The 22,543-nt window shown below is 42.5% G+C and overlaps 1 protein-coding gene across 1 annotated transcript; it reads left to right on the top strand.

Annotated features, from left to right (window-relative positions):
- The first annotated feature begins 1,774 nt into the window (after window positions 1-1,774).
- Window positions 1,775-22,540, top strand: cacna2d3 (calcium channel, voltage dependent, alpha2/delta subunit 3). Its single transcript, XM_037252921.1, has 39 exons — window positions 1,775-1,996; window positions 3,039-3,120; window positions 3,637-3,861; window positions 5,021-5,137; window positions 6,892-6,951; window positions 10,054-10,216; window positions 10,572-10,703; window positions 11,183-11,243; window positions 11,320-11,470; window positions 11,551-11,625; window positions 11,710-11,799; window positions 13,087-13,200; window positions 14,008-14,086; window positions 14,430-14,563; window positions 14,854-14,871; window positions 16,085-16,156; window positions 16,230-16,310; window positions 16,388-16,462; window positions 17,188-17,271; window positions 17,352-17,423; window positions 17,499-17,560; window positions 17,626-17,693; window positions 17,866-17,911; window positions 18,040-18,137; window positions 18,218-18,311; window positions 18,802-18,897; window positions 18,993-19,114; window positions 19,445-19,522; window positions 19,611-19,672; window positions 19,773-19,817; window positions 19,884-19,946; window positions 20,381-20,451; window positions 20,547-20,622; window positions 20,700-20,740; window positions 20,846-20,901; window positions 21,275-21,392; window positions 21,497-21,609; window positions 21,707-21,789; window positions 21,904-22,540. Exons 1-39 carry the CDS (start codon window positions 1,878-1,880, stop codon window positions 21,994-21,996), a joined length of 3,489 nt encoding a protein of 1,162 aa, XP_037108816.1. The 5' UTR covers window positions 1,775-1,877; the 3' UTR covers window positions 21,997-22,540.
- Window positions 22,541-22,543: the final 3 nt, after the last annotated feature.

The raw sequence follows: 22,543 nt of genomic DNA, 5'->3' as shown, positions 1-22,543 counted from the left end.
GAGTGCGAAGATTACATGCCAGCAGTCAGAGTAAATCCTCAGGGACTGGATTTAACGGGGATTAATCCGTGCCATATGATCATCTGTGAATCCTCACCTTTTGCTTGATTGAGCACTCACTTTGGATAACACAGTTTGGGAAGTCACACTAAGCAGGTGTCAATAGACCGCAGCGTGTAGAAAATGCTGTGTAAGCAACTTTTTCAGTGAATTCAATTGACTCATATTAGGGCTGTCACTATCTTTGTTTTTAAAATCCATTAGTCAATCGAATGCAATTTTATTTGCATCAAATCATATATTTTTGTTTAAATCCCCAATTGTTGTTTAGTAACTGATTATTTTCATTTCTTTGGTATAACTAAACAGATGACAATGACACAACTTTCTATTCTATTCTGGAGGTGCGGTCTACTGCGATTAAACTCCTTCAATCGCCTCCAGGATTTATCACGACCTGAGGTGTCCCATAGTTAACCTTCTAAGAGGTTTAGGTCCAATCAAGTCAAGATGGAGATTACAACTGTTTGGGTTGAGAGTTCATGTCCCAGTGATGAGCCGCGTTAAGTCCCGACAGCACCATTGCTTCTCATTGTGTTTACACGTATAAATCATCTGGTAGCATTTTTCTCAGGACTTCATGAGATGTAGCATCCAAAGCAATTTAATGAAGGCAATTTTATTTGACGCACCGTTCAAACAAATTGTCACTATGAGTCGCCCAAAATGGATTGTAAGACTAAAAAGGGACTTGCTCAAGGACACTTGGGCAGGTCTGAGTTAAGGACTCCCTTCAGTTTCATGGCAGAGAGCTGCTTTATTGGACACTTAATTAAAGCATCAGAGCAGTCAGCATGGTGAGGTCACAACCATCCGAGCGCCTTATCGCCGCATTCCAGACAGATCGGGGCTCCTCACAACTTTGATGTACGACGCAATTACTAAACTAATAAAAGCTTCAGGTTGAAACACAGCTGCTTGTGGTGGTTCCGCCACTGGCGGTTGCGGTCACTGGACATGTGTCCAAAAATTTGGGGGGGATTAATCATGTTTGGGATTATTCACCAATTTGCATGGCTCCATTTTGGAGTGGGTGTTTTTTTTTGGGGGGGGGGGTGAAAAATAATTTAACAATTTGCAACCTCATTGTTATACTGTACTTTGAATCTTCCGTGAGAAACCTTTGTGACACCACACTTAAGTTTGTACGATCCAGTTCTACCAATCCTCCCATTGTATTGAATAAGAACAGTGATTATGAAAGGAAGAGAGAAATTAATAAACAAGAACATCTTAAAGCATCCATCTTTTGTATCTTCTATACTTCTATTCAGGGTGCTCAACCCTACACCCTTAAAAGTGCCTGATCAAAAGATCCTAAGAGTCAGCAGGCCCCCCTCGCTTTAACCGGAGTACGCCAAAATGGTTTTGCACACAGGTGATTTTATCTTGCATATTTTGCATATACTCCTCCTCTTGGATCTTCTTAGATAACATTACAATCAAGCCACATCTTAAAGCTCATTTAGGCTTAAGGCATTTTCCCCTATTGCACCAGTGGCTTGCACATTATATGAGGCACTTTGCTTCATAGCTGCACAGAATTTGCTCAAACGAGGTATATAACATTTCAGATTATCTGAATACGAAATTCAAGGGTTTAATCTCTCCACCAAATGTTGATGCCCCCCCCCCGCCTCTCTCTCTCTCTCTGTCGCTCTTTCTCTCTCTTTCTCTCCCTCCCTCCTCCTCTCCACGATAGGGAATGGCGGGGAGGAGGAGGTCTCCTGTCACAGAAGGATAACGGCAGCTCAAGAAAAATCAGACGGCTCACCGGGGTGCAAGAGCAGATTCCGGCATCACTTTTGGAGCCGACCATGATGCTTCTTCGGCGCGCATGCTGCGTCGTCAGCCTGCCGCTGTGCATGCTGGCGGGCTTCAGCGTGCTCCTACTGGAGGTGGCCGCCGCTTCCCAGCAGGGGATCCCGCTGTCGGTGTGAGTGACAAGCCACTTTGGAGGGAAATGTTGACTTCGGGAGGGGAAAAAATGATAAGATACAGAACATTTTGTGGAGGGATTTTCTGTGCATGCATCTGGTCACATGGCATTCAAAAGTAGTTTAACAGCGCGGCCAGGCCGCATTTGTTGGTGGATTAAATAGTGAAAGAAAGGTGTTGCTAAGGGAACTGTTTAATTAACTGTTTTTCTTAATGTTGAACAATATTTAAGTGCTAAAATAAATTAAAGAACGCATGCATGAAACAAAAGGATTTGTTTTGCCATTGGGAAAAGCGTTATGCATTAACTACGTCGCAAAAAAAGATTAAAATAAGAACGAAAATGAATGCAGTTTTTTCGCCCGTCAACACAGAAAGCAATTGTTACGATGCAATTGAAACATTTAAGAATATCGTTTTGACCATTTTCCCTACCAATTAGGTTTTATTAAAGTATTCATCTAAGAAAATCATGTCGGATGAGGAGTTTAATTATTTGAAATCACTAGCGTCATAAAACTTGAGAGAGTTGAAGAAAAATAAACGTCAATTTTCCTGCAGACTTTGAAAAAAATTATAATGGTTTAATAATAATAATAATGTCTCCATTGTAATATATTTTATCAGCTTGTTTTTTTTACTAAACAAATGAGTGGTGTCTATATGCAAGTATACTTAACATAGCCCATTCGTTTATTAACAATGCAATACATCTTTATTTGTATTGCGCTTTCGCAATCATTTATTATACATATTGACTGAAATTGTTATTTTCCCTTTTTTCCCCCCCAACTAGCAGCAGTTTATCAAAGTGCACTGCAGCATCTATGCAGTATGATCCCATTTAACTGAGCAAGTATTGTGTATATTTAGCGTGTGTCAAGCAAGTTGAAGCGAAGTATATGCAGGTGTAAGATATTTCATGGGTGTTTTTAGGGGCGGGGTAACATAAAAATGTCAATTAAAAAAATCTGCTTTTTTCCATATTTTGAGAGAGGTTTTTTTAAATCTTATTTTGATGATATTTTGTCCTTTGTCAGTGTAAAACTGTGGGCTTCAGCTTTTGGAGGAGAGATTAAATCCATTTCTGCCAAATATTCTGGATCCCAGCTGCTGCAAAAGGTATTTATATGACATTTCAATATACTTTGTTTGTAGATCATGCATTGGCACAGTTGAACACTGTCATGCCGATTCCCATCTCTGATGCTTGCTGTGTATGAGTGTGTGTGTGTGTGTGTTGGGGGGGTATTCCGTGGTGTTGATATGGCCCATTAACCACGGCCCTGATTCCACATCCCTCCTGTCCTCATCCCTCCCATGAACTCCCTGTAGTCAAGAGCCTTGGTTATGGATGTGACAGGGAGATAGATTGAACAAGTGTGCGGTATAGGCTTATGTGAAAGGTGGAGGAACTGAGCAGCCATTCAACAAAGGCCCATGCGGTAGATGTAATGACAACGTTTGACCACTTGTGAGCACTCGGTAACTTGTGATGAATGTCAGTCTGGATTTGAGTCTGACAGACTTGACTGTTTGCAATGCGGTGGAAGATGTTGAAGAGGCTGGTGTGAATGCTTAATTATTTTTTTTAAAATCCAGACATCCTTGTATCCTTGCTCTGCTTCATTCTTTTAGGAACTGTGGGCCATCACAGTGCCACGTCCCGGGAGCAACTCCAGCTCAGAGGCCTCCTCTCCCTCAACCAAAGGCAGCGGCAGGATTAATTCTCGAATCTTATGTCCCGGAGTGTGGGAGGAAGGCGGAACAACCCGAGTAAATCCACGCAGATACGGCGAAAGCATCCAGACAGCGTTTCGAAAGCGACTCCAGGCTCAAAACCAGGGACCACCTTGCCCTGAGGTGAGGAGACATTTTACCAAATAACAAATTCTACATTTCAAGGAATATTTGATGAACGTAATATGCCCTACAGATTTTTCCCTTCTTTTTTGCGGATGTAAGCACTTTGCCTGCGCTCATGGAGGCGTGTCTGGTGCCAGAGCGGCACAAAGCAGCAAGCTGTGAGGAAAGTGAAAGGGTCGTTAGGCGCTGGTCATTAAGGCTGAGCATCAGATACTTCTATAGTCAAATGTGCGCTTTCACTAAAATCTCAGAGAACACAATGGCCCGCCGCCGGGGCTCTCTTTCTACACTTGCCATTGTTTTGATCAATAATCATGATCACTGCTGATTGTTGATGGATGGCGCTTAATCTTATCTTGATGTTGTGGGGAGGGGGCGGGGGGTACACTGGGCGCTGAGGCGAGGAGGACAGGCGTGAAATGAACTGTTCTGCTCCAGCGCGAGCCCGCACTCCTCCTTTCAGTAGGTAATTTGTCGCCTCATGTACCAGTGTGTGTGTTTTTGTGTGCGCGTAATCCGCAGTGTGTTTGAATGAGCTCCAAGCAGCTGCGGCCGTGTTTATCTTTTGATAGCATTATCCCAGGCTGTGTGGATGTGCCTGTCAGGTGAGGGATTATGTAATGTTATATTCCTCTAAGACGTGGAGATCGTCCCGTATCAGGGGAGGTCCAGTGCTTCCGGTGGAATCAGCATTATTTGGACTGTAGTTCATTACCCAGAATCAACCAGGCTTGACACGTTATTATCTTTCTCCTCTGCCCTGACTCATTTCAATTACACTCTTACCATGCGTAGCCTTTCGGACGCAGCCCCGCCCCTCTACGGCCACCCAACTTTGCCGTCTCCGTCCAATCAGACAGAAGACTGCAAACTGATAAAGACCATTATTCATCTTATGTGTCGAGATGTGGATCTTATCAGCCGTTCATCTGAGAATTGGCTTCCTGCATCTTGTCAACCGGCATGCGGGGAGGCCTTGCTAAGAATTTCCCACCATGCCGATGTGACACAGAAAAGCACACTGAGGATGTCTGAATATTCTTACGATGTATTTTATTTGCTTTTGATCACCCTAATTGCTCAACATTTGAAGTAGTCTAAACGTGTATCCCAGAGCTTTTAACAATTGCTTCTGCCGCCGCTTGTTTGTTTCCAGAAGTACAAGCCACCAGAAAAATCAGTCCGAGTAGAAGAAATCGATGGTGTCAAGTTGGTGAAAAACCTGGCGGTGAAAATGGAGGAAATGTTCCGCAAAAAGGCAGAAGCCACCAGGGTAAGTAGAGTTATTCTAGAGAAAAGACAAAAAGTTTGTTTCTCTAAATGGAAACGGCATGCCTCGCTGAGTCGCTACATGTGTCAAATACTTTAACGGCTAAACCCCTCTACAAACAGATTGCCCTTTTTCTCGCTGAGGAAAATAAAATACAAGTGGTGTCACAACAGACTTAGTCAGCGCCCATCTTTTATTTACTTTGAAATTGTTCGCATGTAAAATGAGTGCTTTGGCTCAATAAAGACTGGGGAAACAAAACATCAGGGAAAAGCACTGGATGAAACTTTGAACGACTGATCAAGGTCTTACAGTAGCCATGCAGCAAACCCAAAGAGATAAAATCAATGTAATGTTTGCACCTTGTAAAACTGCCTCGGTCAAATTGCTTCATTGGAGAGATAAGTCTTTGTATTGTAACGCAGTTCTCAGCCTTACACAAGCACAAAGGCCTCTAAAATACTGTAAACGCCCGCTCCTGTCTTCAGATGTGTAAATAACCCCCTTGGGATGTTGCTTGAGCAAATGCGGGGCTATCACTTATTTCCCTACATGATGAGTGATTTCAAAATTGAAAAAGCAGATTGATGTTCTGCGTTCACGGCGTTATCAGAGGCGAGAGCCGCCGCAGCAGCCTGTCGACGACCTCTGCGCAGACGCTTCCCAAGAGGCTGCCCCGACATGATAACGTTTATCTCCGCCTCGCTCTGCCACAATTTCTCCTGTAAATGACACTCTGAGCAGGTGGCTTCATTTGGTGAACACGAGGCAACATTCTAAAAAGCCAAATGCAACATTTTGCTAATGAGGAAGAAATGCTTGCCGGAGTTTGTAAACTAGAGGTAATTAGAATTGTAAAAACGGATATTTTATAATTTGGTCGGCCCACGCGTAATTTCCCAATTGAAAGCCTCAATTGTGTTAATGTAGCAGTTATTTTGACGCACGTGATGGATGTTAATTACCTGCTCGTTGCATTTTGCCGGAAACACAGAGCCAAGCACATTTGTCGGGGGGAGTTATTATAGAGGTGACTGCTGCTCGCTGCGCTGCGTGAAATCCAACGCCCGGCTCCCTCCATCAATCACTGCCCAGAGCTTCTCTACCGCTATGGGCCACTTTTTGCACTAAGGGATAAACTGTTTGGGAAATTGGGAGCCATATATTACCGGACACCAGGGTGGCAAAGTGTAGTGCAAGAACCAACTCTGGGGAAACCCTCGGGCTCCCCAGAAGAAACCAATTTAATACTATAAATGCTTTGTAATATTTATGGCCGATGAGGTCATTTCTTTTGTTTTGTTTCAGTGCCGGTCCGCCAAAATATGTCTTTACTTAAAACCGGTGAGTTGCACGAAAATAACGTTGGGGGACTGCTATAGCTGGAAAAATGTAATGACATCATCGCTTCATCAATTTTGACTCCACTACAAATTACCCATTGACAAAATGGCCGCTGATGGTTGCGGCCAAGTACTGTCAGCCATTTTAACTCGGTCGCAAGAATAATCAATGTTAAATTCTGCACAAACAACTAACTATTGGAGTTCTAAAGCAGTGATGCGGCAATGATGTCATTGTATTTCTGCAAGACAGCAGCCTCGTCCAATCAGATCGCTGCCGTGTCTTTTGCTTCTATTCACTAGGTGTAGATGTTGCTATAATGGATTCAACAATGATATTAAACAGCATTACAGTCAATAGTAATTTGGAATTTTAATTTCTAGTCTTCACACAAGTTGTACGTTTCTATGCAGAGGCTGGTGGAGGCTGCAGAAGAGGCACATCATCAACACAAAGAAAATCCAGACCTGCAGGTGAGTCTTTTATTTCCACACAAAATGGAAGCCAATCATTAGCATTGAGGTTAATCTCGTGGCGATGACGGTGGATTAGAGAAGGTGACAAGAAGGCTTCTGCTTCATGATGTCACAACGCATCACCAAGCGAAAATGTCATGCTTATAGAAGATCTAAAGCAGATCAGGATTCAGGTTGCCAGTTAGTGGGTGGAATCAGACACTTTGCAATTTTTTTTTCTATCCAAAGGATTTATATATGTAGTTTTCTATCCAAAGGATTGTTGATTGTGTCTGGGACATTATAGTGGCTCCCATTGCGGAACTTCAAGCTGCATTGAGTTTCCTTAGTCTCTGCAGAGGGAATGCAGTATTTTTGTCATTTATTAGACCCCCTGCCTCTCTCCCTTTCTCTCTCTCTCTCTCTCTCTCTCTCTCTCTCTCTCTCTCTCTCTCTCTCTCTCTCTCTCTCTCTCTCTCTCGCTCTCTCCCCCTCTCTCTCTCTCTACCCCCTCCCCATCTCTTTCCCTCTGTCCAAAGAACAAAGATAAATGAAAGTCTTTTTGGGAAAGCGTTGTTTCACGTACATGCGTCCAGATTGGAAAGCCAGTCAAGCAACAAAACACTGAAACAACGGCAGTACTTTAAAGTTAATAGAACCGTTAACAACATTTGAATAAGTTTCGCTTGCCTTGTTTCCTTCCTGCTTCTGAGCTTTTCTCACAAGCCAGAACAAGACAAGCAGCTCCCTCATTGAATTCAATATCGCAAAGTTTCAAGTTGACAATTAATTATACTCCTAACCGTATTAAAGCTGTATTACATTTGGTACATCGACACAATTCAATGAGATGTAAAAAAAAATCGAAGACATATGCAAACAACTCTAAAGATATTAATTCTCAACGTTAGTTGACACTGCAATTAGGTGATAATGAATCAATTAATTCACAATATTTCAATGAATGTGATTGTGGCGCTGCTCTGAAAATTACACTTCAAAGTATCGGATTTGTCTGTCAGTACGGAGTGGAATTTTCCTATAATGTTTACAATTATTTAAAAAAAATTAATCTATGGTTTGAGATCCTTTTGAGTGGTTGTGGGAATTGAAAATATTGTAAGCGACACAACTTACCAATGTGAATGATAGTGGACTTTCTTTTTATAGGACATAAAAAAATAATAATTCAATATCAGTGTGCGTTAATGATGTGATGTCATGACATTGCTCCTCGTGGCATCATTTCGATGCCCTCGCCTTCTCTGACACCGCACATTTTTCACGGCCCATTTCACTGACCCGCGGTGCGATAAAGGGGCCTTCTTATCTCAGCTGCTGCAAGTCAGGACGAGTGAGGTTTTCGCATTGACCCCGAGAGGATTCACAAGTTCAAGGGAGCACACGTCAGGGCTGAGGTCTCTTATCGGGTATTTTCAGTGTTGCATCAGCAGGTTTATTAACATCATTTTTGCCTAGTACTTCATTTAAAAAAAATGTGATCAATTGAAAATGTAAACACTTGCAGAAATTATTTTGTATGTGTTTCATAGGCCAAATAGTATAATTGCAATTTTTCAATCTTTTCACACAACAACAAAAAAAATATACACAATATTTTTCAATGCCATGGCTAGGATGACAGAGACTCACGGCATAAAGAAAAATGATCAGTTTTATCAAGCACATTGGTATTATTAATGATACTGTGACAGTACGTCTAAAATACAAGCCAATTATGCTCATTAGGCTGACAAACCGTACTTTTTTTTATTCTTATCTGTTTCCGACCTTGTTAAATAATTATTATAATAATAATGTATTAATTAATTAACAAAATAGAGATTTTAGTGGACACGATTCAAGCCTTTTTTTGTGGTATTGGAATATATTTATCATGCAATAATACACAACATAATATGGAACTAGTACACTACACTGTGTTTCAATGATAAAGATCTATTAAACGAATGCCTCTGCGGAGAGAAGACATCCGCCTGGTGTGTAGGTGGACTCTGCAGCACGGCCTAACACACGCTGCTGGATGGAGAGCAGCTCTCTGCAGTGAGGCCTACAGCTGACTGCAGTGGTGTAAAAGTCAGCGTAGCATAGCGGCAGTGTCCCATGGCCCACTATACAGTAATAACCCTCACGCTTAACGGGCCTCTATACCGCCAGCTCTGCTGAGGATGCACTATTCGTCTGTGGAAAGCTCCCCCCCCCTACCTCCCTCCCTCCCTCCCTCCCTCCGCCCCTCCCTACCTCCCCCGCCCGCCCGCCGGAGCTCGTCAGAGAGTCGCTCAGGCGTGATATGAGCTGTCACGAGCTGCTTGATGGCCATGCCCACATCGCCTCCCCTTGAGTGCGAAGCCTTCGACTCCACCACCCATCTTTTCCTCCCTTCCCTCCATCCACAATCTTCCTGGCTCGGCGCAGGAGGCCACAAAGAGGCCACTCAGGCAGGAAGAGGTCGTCTTTCTTCTGAAGTAGCAGCAACTGGAGGACAAGGCTGACTAACTGTTTCCCTTTAGGGAAGCAAGACCTTTCGCTGGTTGTCATATTTTCCATGACAACGTTGTGTTAGGACCAGAATTTGATTTTTTTTTTTATTTTGCCACTAGAAAAGGATTTCCCTTCCTCCCATATGCATACATATACAGTATATGCACGGATTATCGATTATTCTATCGATTAATCGGATAATTGGATTCAGTTTTATTGGCATTAAAGTGTATTAAAAAAAATACATTCCCCAATTACCGTTTATTAACCAATTATTTATTTATGTGTATTTCTTATTATTTAGTGACTAAAAAAAAAAAACTGTTTTATACACAACTGATTGATGGTCATTACTTTTCAAAGTAAAAGTTGGTGTTTGCAAATGTCTTATTTCGATTAAACACAAAAGATAAATCAGTGCGCTTTCATGAAGGATTAGAGAAATTGCAGAATTATTACTTTGGAGAGCCTGAAATAAGAAGAATTTGACAATCATTAATTAAAATATGTCTCTAAACAATTACTCGATTATTAAAATACAAGGCGATTAATTTGATTATTGGTTTGTTGTCGATTAATCAATTAATTTTTCCACTTCTACTCCAAACTTGTCTTCAGTACGAGTACTTCAACGCTGTGCTGATCAACGAAGTGGACAACGAGGGCAACAACGTAGAGTTGGGAGCAGAGTTTCTCCTGGAGCCAAACGACCACTTCAACAATCTGTCCGTCAACCTCAGCCTCAGCGTCGTGCAGGTGCCCACCAACATGTACAACAAAGGTGAGCAAGTTTTACCTGGAGCCGATGAAATCAGGAATAAGTGGTTTCACGTGAAAAACGGTCGAGGCTGAAGACGGGGGGATCAATAGCAAGTCAAGGGTATAAAGAGAAGCGTAACTCCTGAGCCGCTTTTGTTTGCCTGTAATGGACTCCTCATAAGTCTTAGCGCACAAAAGGAGGCTGCTGCCAGCTTGTCCACAGGAGGAGGGGAGGCCATGATTTAGTCAAAGGCATTGTGTGCCCTCCAGGGGGGGGTCAATAAGGGTCAAACGCACACTTGGTTCCGTGAGCAGGATGATTAGTTTCATTACCATTTTGATGTACACGACTTTTTTTCTCACTTTTATCTCGGCAGATCCGGACATAGTCAACGGGGTCTACTGGTCCGAAGCTCTGAACAAAGTGTTTGTGGACAATTTTGAAAGAGATCCCACTCTTATTTGGCAGTACTTTGGTAGCGCAAAGGGTTTCTTCAGGCAGTACCCTGGTGAGTGAGCGTGTGTGTGTTTTTGTTTGGTGTGGGAGGGTCTCAAGGGAGCCATCAGCCTTCGGTGCAAGAGAAGCATCAGAATAAATGACATCAAATGGCTAAAAGGGTAATTTGGCTAATGTTGTAATTTTACAGACCATCAGAGAGGCTGCGCGCATACTGAGTGTAATTAATTATCATTTGCCATTCGGGGTCTGCGGGCGCACCAAGAGGCGCCGGGCTGCCAGATCCAAAGTTATCAGACGTCAATGATGTGAAACGTGTAGTTGCTTCGCAGCAGTATTGGAACAAAACAACGGAGGCAAAATAACGACGTAACACAGACAATGGCTCGGAATGTTTACCAGAAGAACCGATTTGTATTTCAATGTTTAGTAATGAGCTGGCGGGGTTACGTGCATGCCGGCGCTTTTCAGTACATGGTTTTATAGCCATTGTGTAATCAAAATTGGATTTTTTCTTTTTTTTTTCTGTAGGGGTGAAGTGGCATACGGATGAAAACGGGGTGATAGGCTTTGACTGCAGGAATCGGAAGTGGTACGTTTTCGCATTGTTTTAACCACAACTGTCTGTTTTTTTTTTTTTTATCACTGCTGCATTGATCACACGACAGGTACATCCAGGCTGCAACTTCACCCAAAGATGTCGTCATCTTAGTAGACGTCAGCGGCAGCATGAAAGGTCTGAGATTGACCATCGCCAGACAAACGGTCTCCTCGATTCTCGACACGCTCGGAGATGATGATTTCTTTAACATTATTGCGGTAAGCGAGGCAAGGTACAATACAGTGCATGTTCTTTTTTTGTGTTTACATCGATCAGGATTGATCTTGTGTGTTTGCAGTATAACCAGAACATTCATTATGTGGAGCCTTGTTTGAATAGCACTCTGGTGCGGGCAGACAGAACCAATAAAGATGTGAGTTCTGGCCAAAGTCACGGTTATATAAGAAATAGTTGGGAGATGTTTTAAATCATTTGCTTGATTTTCTTTTTCTGACAGCATTTTCGGGAGCATCTGGACAAGCTGTTTGCCAAAGGGATTGGACTTCTGGGGCAGGCGTTGACCGAAGCGTTCACAATTCTCAGTGAAGTGAGTTCAAATGCAATTTTAAAACAAAATGAAATACATATTTTACAGTTAGTATCAGATAACTTTATATTTGGATCATTGTCTACTGAGTGTTGGTACAGCTTGTCTACCATGCCAATTATTTTACTGGGGAAAAAAAATGTTATTTTTCTAGTCAGAGATCTGCTTGAAAGAAAGCCTAAATTGTTTATTCTGTCAGATGAGCATAAAAAGCATCAAATTGTTATTGCGTATGAGTGCTTCGGACAAGATTTGTCGAAATACGCCCGTGCTATCCCAAAGCACACACACATCTCTTGTGAAATGTGATTAATGGTTCTAATTAATGGCAACGATTCATATCGAGCCTGATTGGAAGACTAAGCAGATAAGGGCAAGAGCCACGCCACATGCTTTTTATCTCGCCGCTCTCAGGCGAGTGAGTGCCTGTGAGGTACCGCCACAATTGTCAGATTAATTAGAGTTGTGCAATGAATATGATAATCAGGTGGGCAGCGTACAACTGCTGCACTACTCAATGTTGATGCTTCACTGAGAGAGAGTGGAAAATAAACATCGCAAAAAAAAAGTAGGTCAATTTATGTATGGTGACTTTTTTTTTTTATAACATGAGGCAGCAGCTATCAAACGTTTTTTAGAATTGACTATCCTATGATCCTATTGATTCATAATTAGGTGATTAATTCTTATTATTAAACAACAGTGCCAAATAATTCAAAATGAATGCCTAATATGAGTTTCATCTAATATGTAAAACGGTCTGACTTTTTTTCCTGACAAGAAGGTCAAGCACTAATGTTGTTTATTCTTTTTTAGTACAACGCAATGATTGCATTTGGAATAATGTAATAATTTTTAGCAGTGTAATTTCTGGGCCGCTCAGCTTGCGCTGTCTCTCCGCAGTTACGGGTCAATAATCTACTTACCGGTAATTACTGCAGTGCATCTTTCACAGAATTTGGGATCAAGAATCGCGGCACTCCTTGGGTCGATTAACTAGCACGCTGGCAACTGTATTTTATTGACTGATGGCTCCATAGCTGCCATTTTATCATATACAGTGTGCTGTTGGTTGCCTCTGTTTGTTTAATGTCTTAACTAACAACATCTCTCGACATATTTTTAATAAGCTTTTATTTTTTTTACTGTTCTGCTACTGTATATTAATTTGTGTTTCAATTTTTTATTTTGTTTGTCTTTGTTGCAGCTCTACACGCGCTGTATAAATAAAGTTGTATTGTGTTGTCTTCTTAACACTGTTGTGATGTGTTCCTGCTTTGACTGCAGTTCAATCAGACTGGCCATGGGAGTGTGTGCAACCAGGCCATCATGCTCGTGACAGACGGGGCAACTGAAATGTACGATGATGTGTTTGAGAAGTACAATTGGCCCCAGAGAAAGGTGAAACCCGTCGCACATCTGCCCCACATGGAATTTGATGTGGAATAGTTTGTTTTCATATCATTTTCTAGCTTGATAAAAAAAAAAAGTGTACATTTTAATACTACTTGCCAAGCACACCTCAACTTTTGACATCTGGGGAATTGTTTCTTTTAATTTTTTTTTACATCAATTTCATTTATAGCTCCCAAGTGAAATCCAAATCAATATGATGTTTTTTCAACGTGCTGGTGCATTTCAGAGCGCCATTATTCCCACGAGGAATAAAGTATGGGAAATTAACTACGTTCAAGGGCAGTGCAGCTCGTTCGCCATGACTCTGGTCCCCCCCCCCCATTAACACGTCTACCAGGATTTCACATTCGGTCTTAATGAAATAAAATTGTTTGCTCTGCGATTCACAGAGCAATAAAAATATCAGCTCGGGGGGCCTTTCTTCATTCCTGTCAAGCGTCCATGTGTTGGCAGTGTTTGGCAGAATGCAGGGCAGTGTGAGGCAGGGTATCCCACACCCCCATATCCCCCTTCACACACCCTCGGGGCTTTTATTCGGCGACCGTTCGGTTTTCTATAAGCTTTATGCTTAGCAAAGCATCTGGGAGCAATGAGCCATGCATGCATTGGCAATGTCACACAGCGTGCTTTGAAAGGACAGTGCAACGTGCCCTCGCGCGCTATGCCTGAGGGCAAAAAAGGGCTTGAACTGCATAACGGGTGAAATGAAAGAAGATTAGGAGTTATTAAAAAAAAAAAAGAGAGAGAGAGAGAGATTTTTTTGTTCTTGACCACAGCCTTTCTTATGCCCAGGTACGTATATTCCCCTACCTGATTGGACGGGAGTCTGCCTTTGCCGATAACCTGAAATGGATGGCGTGCGCCAACAAAGGTTCGACTTCTTGATAAACACTTGCCAGCGAGAAGTTGGAAAGATGAATTCAGTATCGAATGTGTGGATAACTGCTGCATTTCACCCTAAATGTGTGTGCGCGCATACGTTTGGGTGTCTCCTCTGGCTTGTTCTGCCAAGAGGCAATGAAGTGGCACTTGGGGGGGTCAGAGGTCAATGTGCTCTAATCCCTCTTCCTGTCTGTGTGTCCCTCCTGACTGCTCACCGCTCCCATGTGTCGACACCTCTGGTCACCAAAGTCATTGTCAAAAAAAAAAAATGGAAAGGGGAGGGGGACAACCCCACTGCGCATTAATCCGACTTGTGTGTGTTTTTATTTCAGGATATTTCAGTCAGATTTCCACATTAGCGGACGTTCAAGAGAACGTGATGCGGTATCTGCACGTCATGAGTCGTCCCAAAGTTATTGACCACGAGCACGACACCGTGTGGACCGAGGCTTACGTGGACAGCGCCGTAAGTGCGCCTCTTAAATTCTAGAATCTACTCAGAGAGTGCAGCTTAACAATTTGCAGCCATTTTAATTAAGTGAAATTAAATCATACTTGATTCGATACTGCTAGCTAGCTGTAATTGCGCTTGTGGTTTTCATTTGTTACTTGTGATATCGCCGGAGTGATTCCTCATTACGTGCTTCATTAAGTCGTGCGGATTTCGGCCCCGGTGCACAAATGCTTTCAGTCAGTGTAAAATGAGCAAACTTCAATTCATTTAACACACTATCTGTGTCTTTTCTCTCCCAACAGCTTTCCCAGGCACACAAGGTAAGTAGTATATACAAGTCTTCTTATCATCACGTCGAGACAAAGGAAGTGTTCGCACATCATTTATTTAGCAGTTTACTTCTACAAAGAAAAGCACATCGAATTAAACCCAAACTAGCCGTGATCAAGAGAAATTGTACAAAATGACTTTGGAGGCTCGCTTTTTGTTTCCCCAGACTTTTTAAACAGCCATTCTTTTATATTTCATTGAAAGTTTTTGATTGGCTGTCAGAGCAGCCAGAGAAGTGTTTACTGTACTTACACATACTGTATGTGAGAACATACACACAAACACACAGGTAAGGGGCTGGGAAAGTGGAATGCGTATGCTCCTTTATCTCTGCCTTGGACAGACCATTCATCATTCTTTGCGCCGTTGCATTTTATCTGCTAAAGCCCATGATAAAAACTGACATCGGAGGAGACTCGCACGTGTGCCTGTGTGCGTACGTGTGTGTGCACCCGTGTGTGTGTGTGTTGACCAAGGCATCCCAGTTTCCACTTCCAGTGACTGTAGTGATGAATCTTCGGGCCCACCATTCTTCATTTTGTCACATAAGCTGGTACATGGCACACTTTACAGCTCGTTGGCTTCATGCTAATGCACACGCACAAATAAGCATTAACCGCACACACGCTCGCAGCTCAGGCACAGGCTGACTCGGTGAATGTTATTTATTTATTTTATTTCATTTTATTTATTTATCAATCTATCTATTTATTCTTTTTTTATTTGTTTGTTTGTTTGTTGGTTTATTTATTGCCAGCCTTTGTTCTATAGTAGCTAGCTGTTCCTCTTGTCTGAAAACAGGACCGTGCGGCGATTCGTCTCGTAACGTCTCCCGAAGTCTGCAGTTAAACAGCTTGTGGCGGGAATAAAGTGAAATCTATTTTCTTTGCCTCGGTGCAGTGAGATTTTATGCGATCCTTTCATCGCCAGTATTGTCTGCTTATTTGTGAGCGCTGCAGCTACGATGGCACTCTGGAGAACCTCTATAAAATTTTAAGTGGTGTACTTTACAGGGTGAAAAAAAAAACTCACACACTTCTACAATGGCACTCGGTACAACCCTCTGCCACAGTCTAAACTTGACCTCCTGTGTGTGTTTTTTTTTTAATTGATTGGTTGTTTAGTTTTACTGATAGATTAAGGGAAAATGTAGGGAATTCCTCACACAAAATCTTCAGGTTCCTTTTGTTCTTTTTTTTCCAGTTAAATGACAAAGCGGGCCCAAGTCTGACCACCACAGTTGCCATGCCTGTCTTCAGTACTAAAAATGAGACGGTGAGTAATTTATGCGACTGTCTCTCCTTGCTGTTGTCTTAACATGTGTGTGCGTGCGAATGCCCTGATGCAGAAGAATCAGGGTATTTTGTTGGGGGTCGTCGGAACAGACATCCCTCTGCAGGAGCTGATGAAGCTCATTCCCAAACATATGGTACAAACCTCAACTTGAAATCCAGTCAAAGAAACGACCGGTCAGATTATTAACCCTATATGTCGTCTGCTCTCCAGTTAGGCATCCACGGCTATGCCTTTGCCATCACAAACAACGGCTACATCCTCACGCATCCCGACCTGAGGCCTTTGGTAAGATTATTTGCCCAAGCCAAAGTTTGCCTGACTTGACCCTCTTTGGTTTTCGGTAGCGAGGGCGCACCGAGACAAATGTGAAATGTGGTCAGGAGGCAAAAGTGAGCATGTATGATCTGTAATCCCCACCTTTTCCTTTGATGTATGCATGCAGGGATAAAGGCCACTCATAGGGCTGGCTGGCCTGAGGTTTCCAGAGGTAACTTAACACTCACTGGCAGAGACCACAGCCGCTCGCTCGCCCGAGGGCCAGCTACGGCTTTGCTAGTGGATCCGTGTGTGCCAGTGTTAGTGCTCTTCCTCCCTGTGCAACTGTGCTTGTGTCGTGTATTGTACGTGCGTGTTGGTTCATCTCTGCTCTTCTCCGTGTGGCTCTCTGTGGCTCCAAACTGTGCCGTGATTGTTGTCGTTGATTGGTCGTTGTTTCTTGTGTACCGACTGATGATGTCAAGCAACGGGATTTCACATGCGCCATTTAATGCATTCATGTCGAGTTATTTAGCCGTGAATTCCCTGTCAGGGGTATTAATTATTTTCCATTTACCTGACAGTGTTAATTTCACAGGCGATGTGTTCAATAATGATCTAGCACAAGGGCCATATTTGGGTTTCATGCATTGGAATCAATCTTCACTAAATCACAAAAAGACAATAACGCTAGTGATAAGATCGTCGTCCAAAAAGTGGATAACTCATTTTATTCATGGCTTTCCTCTGTGCAGTATCAGGAGGGTCAGAAGAGGAGAAAGCCCAACTACAGCAGCGTGGATCTCTCAGAGGTGGAGTGGGAGGACAAAGACGACATTGTACGGAGCAACTTTGATTTACAGGCGAAAGCAATGCAAAAGGTTTCTCACTGTTCCACCTGGTGTGCTTTATCTTTAAGCTGCGCAACGCCATGGTGAACAGGCGGACGGGGACCTTCTCTATGGAGGTGAAGAAGACGGTAGACAGAGGGGTGAGCAAGCAGATGAATTATGACTCCGACGAAAGCTCTCCCTAATTGAATCTCAACCCGAATGTGTCGTTGCAGAGGCGTGTGTTGAAGATGCACAATGACTATTACTACACGGATATCAAAGGGACTCCATTCAGGTAGTGGGAGGACTTCATTTGAGACTCTTAACGCACTTGGGTCAATTTGTGTGTGCTCTCCCCAGTGTTGGGGTAGCACTCTCGAGAGGACACGGCAAGTTTTTCTTCAGAGGAAACGTGTCCGTTGAAAAAGGTGAGAAGGAGAAGAAATGTCTTCCTTGACGAAATAAGCAAATCGTTAGGTCGCACTCCTGCAAGTCTTAACCAAAACAATGAGCATATCATTTCATCAGGTTTTATTCATTGTATTGTTTATGTTAAGCAGGACTAAGACAGCTGAAGCGTGACTGTCTTTTGTTTTTCAGGGCTCCGTGATCTGGAACAGCCAGATGTCGCCTTGGCAGATGAATGGTAATGTAATGCATGGTTTGGGGAAAGTCAAGTGGGCATCCATGCGTTATGTAGGTTAGGCCTTTTTTGTTCGCGAGCTACGTCGAGGGCCGTGATGTAACAATGTGTCAACGTTTTTTGGGCCGAAGGACGTACTGCAACACAGAGGAGCAGCACGAGCACCGTCACCTGACTCAGATTCAAGCTATCAAGCTCTTCATGACGGGTCGCAGGCCCAACCTCAAGTGTAAGAAACAGGAATTTAAATTTACTGACTGATCATTTTGGAGGTAGACTGTGTGCATTTATAGCAAACTGCTTTCGCAGGCGACCGAGAGCTGATCAAGGAAGTGTTATTTGACGCTGTTGTCACCGCTCCACTCGAGGCTTACTGGACCGGACTGGCTCTCAACAAGTCAGAGTAAGAATTCTTTTGTCTCGTCAAAAATATACAGACATGCTGCAATGGAGGAGGGGAAAAGACTCCAGATTGTGACCAGGTTTCTGCATCTGTGCTCATATGGAAGGAAGGGCATTTTGGCCTGAGGCTTTGGGGGAAACGTGAACTTGCACATCTGTGACAGCAACATGAGGGCATGCAGGTTTTAGCGCAACATATGTTGCTATAGAGATGACAGATTGGAGCTTTTTTTTACAGCAAGCTGTATTTACGACATATGACAATTGAGAGATCCCAAAAATCTGACCAAATCAGGTCCATTATGTGTCCAACCATGTAAGTCTACACTGACACAATATGGCTCCTTAATTGGATCTCGTCAGTTCACGTGGTTGTATTTAACGCCCTGCACATTCTGTAATCTCTGTGTAATCAGCAGCTAATACGATTAATTAAATGTGACTTTGTGACGGTGTGCCTGTTCTTTGAAAAAAAAACGAAATACAACCAGGAACTCAGACAAAGGAGTGGAGATCGCCTTCCTGGGCACGCGCACCGGCCTGTCAAGAACCAACCTGTTTGTAGCTGCAGATCAGCTCTCCAATCAGTGAGTGTCACTGTTCACTTCTACACTTGTTTGCAGCATGAGGCAATGCGCTGATTGATCCTGATGAATATCATCCGTCTCTGTGTCATCCTCAGAGATTTCCTGACAGCCGAGGACAAGGAGGGCGTGTTCAATGCCGATCACTTTCCTCTGTGGTACAAGAGAGCGGCGGAGCAGGTCCCAGGGACATTTGTTTACTCCATCCCCTTCAGCACAGGTGGGCTGCATGAAAACCAAAACGTGCTCAATATGTTGTTCTTTGTAGCATTTTCTACCAATATACATGTGAGGGAAATGAAGCCTTTCCCAGCTGATTTTTGGATGAGAGGTGGTGTGCACTTTGACTGCTTTGTTCAATTACAGTGTTGTTTCAGAATGGCCAAACTCATTTGGCTAGTAATGACCTCATTACATTACGTGTGCTGTTAAATTGTGTAATGTAGCAGAGTAAATGGCGTCATCTAGTGGAGAATAAACATCTGTTCAGTGAATCGTTATTATCACAGTAACGTGGATTTTTTTTGTCTTTCCTTCACCTCCTTTCTAGCTTTGGAGAATAAAAGTGTTGTTTTGGCAAGCACAGCAATTCAGCTCCTTGATGACCGAAAATCACCAATTGTTGCAGGTAACGTTTACCTCCCATGTCATGAATTATTATTATTGGATGAGTGTGGCACAAAATTATTTTCTTATATATATTTTTTTGCATTCAGCTGTGGGGCTTCAGATGAAGCTTGAGTTCTTTCAGAGGAAGTTTTGGACCGCCTGTAGACAGGTATGAGAACGAACTACAGCATCTGTTATTTAAGTCACAGATAAACATGGCAATTGGTATTACATATGCAAGTACCTGTAAATCTCTCTTCTGTGCTCAGTGTACAGCTCTGGATGGGAAATGCAGCATTAGCTGTGATAGCGAGGTAAGAAGAATAACACCATTCTGATATTCAAGCCGTTTTCATTTGCTGAAAGAGTCTCTTTTGCAGGACATCAACTGTTACCTCATTGACAACAACGGCTTTATTCTTGTCACGGAGGAGCAATCACAGGTACTGATTGTGCATGTGCATGTTTGCTCACACTGGAAACACTTAATTAGGTGCTGGCTCTGGTGTGGCATCCCTCATTGCGTGTTGCTGACACAACGCAGCAATCAAACATTATGCATGCAACCTGATGACATCAATAAGCGTTGGATCAAAAATAGAAGAAATTGCTTACCTTATGCAGTAGCCAGTAAAACAATTTTGAAGTTCCTCATAATGGAAAGGGACCTGGAAGGTGTTTGCACAGTGTCACCTAGTGGCGTTTTGGGAGTATTGAAAGGAATAAGTGTTAAGACACAAAAAGAAATAAGGGTGATGGGTTGAGGTTTTGTTTGACTTTTGAGTCATATTTGGTATTATAATTCTCTTTCTGTTCAACTTGTTAAACTTGTTAAATTCCGCTTTTTCGGGACTATTTAATGAAACTGATCTCCCAGACAGGGCTCTTCTTTGGCGAGGTGGAAGGTGCCGTGATGAACAAACTCCTCCAAATGGGCTCGTTCAAAAGGTCTCACGCCTAATCTAACATGATTACGTACTGTGCGTTTGAAGTCAAATGTATGTTGCGGTTCCATTGTAACCTCCTGACGTTTGTTGCCGCAGGATCACACTTTACGACTACCAGGCTATCTGCAGAGAGTACGCTGGGAGCAGCGACAGCGCACGCACTTTGTCAGATGTAAGCACAGTACGGAAGGTGAAACACTCCTCATGCATTCATTGCAACTACTTGATCATTATGTTCCTGTCTTGCAGCCTTTCACTGTTGTCAAGTGGCTCCTTACCGAACTTGTGATGTAAGACTTCAATATACAATGTAGAACGTTGTGGCCTGTTCATAACTATATTTTGAATGTTTTTGAAATTAGATTCAAATAGTAACTTTGTGTATCTCCTTTCAGTTTTCTCCTGGAATTCAACCTGTACAGCTGGTGGAATGTCGATCTGTCGGTTAAAGGTAACAACAGCTTATTGATCCTCACAAGCTTAGAGCGCAATTACTGGGGGTAACCTAATTTTGGTTCCATTTTGCTATTTTTATAGACATATTGCTTATTGCTTATCCCTACTGGGGGCAGAATAATATAATTAGACAGTACCTGGAGACAGTAACAATTATCAATATAAAAAATGTATGCCTGTGAATGTTATCTGTCTACATGTGTTGCTCCACCAGTTGTGTTCAAATCTCTACTGCTTAACATAAACCTGTTGCAGTGCCAAGACAGTATTGAAATCCATCTTAAATCACAGTTATTTAAAATAGATATAAGCGATTCAGATCATGGATACTGTGATTGATCGTTTGAGTGATTTGTGCTATGTGACAGCTCAGAGATCTCCGGGAAAGACGACGATGGTGCCTTGTGACACAGAATACCCCGCCTTCGTCTCAGAGCGCACTATCAAAGAGACCACTGGAAACATTGAATGCGATGGCTGTGTCAGGTACGAAATTCATTTCTTCACAGTAAAAATAATGACTCAAATGTTGCACCACTCGACTGCTCTGCAATATTACTGTGTATTATGATCATGTCTGGGGGCTGTAGATCCTTTGTCATACAGCAGATTCCCAGCAGCAATCTTTTCATGGTTGTTGTGGACAACAAGTGCAACTGCAACAACGCTCCACCAGTAACCATGGATCCAATTGAGATCATGTATATCCTTATCACTTCAACTTGTCGTGTCTCATGAAGCATATGAAGCGCATTTCTGAAACACTGAACTTAAACATGGTAACCTTGACAACGTTGAACATAACGAATCCCTGAAGTGTGACCGACTGAAGTTTCAGAAGGACAGAAAGAAGCCGGAATCATGTCATCCTTTCCACCCTGAGGTATGAGTAAACCACACAAAAGTTAAAATAGATAATATATTTCGTATTGGGTCTCAAAGGGCCGTCAAAGCATACCTAATGGAGTTGATGTGGTTTGATTCATGTATTTCTTAGGAAAATGCCATGGAGTGCGGTTCAGCTTCCCGTCTCTACAGTCCTCTCACAGCAGCTTTGCTCCCCTTAATAGCAGCGAGTGTCAGCAGGTGACCATCAGCAGCAGAAGTTTGCAGCAGCCACGAACGGACTTAACAACAAAAGGCATCCAAACCATTAACACGTAGGAAACAAGGCCAATCACAAATGATTTCTGCAGGAAGCGCTTTAGTGAGAACAACATTCTTACTCACACTGAGACTCATCCATTCATGCAGAAAACGTTTTTTGTAGATTATGCCACTGACAGCTCACTGTGGTGATAATTGTTATTTGTGTAATAAATACATTTGTGGTTGCTGTGAGGACTTGTGATATATAAAAAAAAAGAATGCCGAACAGTCAAGAAAGTAGTTTGGGCAAAAGATTGCTGAAACACTCATATTTATTTTTGTTCACACTGTATATTTAAGATTTATCCACAAGAAACATGTAAAATATCAAAGAGTAGTAAGAGCACTTTAACTTGCTTTATTCTGCCATTTTGTTTGCCATTGTCAGACACACTATTGATGCATGTTTTGACTGTGTGTTCAAAGAATGTTAAATGAGTATGTCTCATCAAAACGATCACGAATAAAGACATATTTTTCCTTGACAT

This window comes from Syngnathus acus, chromosome 5, assembly GCF_901709675.1.
Source record: "Syngnathus acus chromosome 5, fSynAcu1.2, whole genome shotgun sequence".
Classification (NCBI taxonomy): Eukaryota; Metazoa; Chordata; class Actinopteri; order Syngnathiformes; family Syngnathidae; genus Syngnathus; species Syngnathus acus.
Note: the sequence above shows the minus strand (reverse complement) of the source record. Positions and strands in the feature narration are given on the sequence as shown.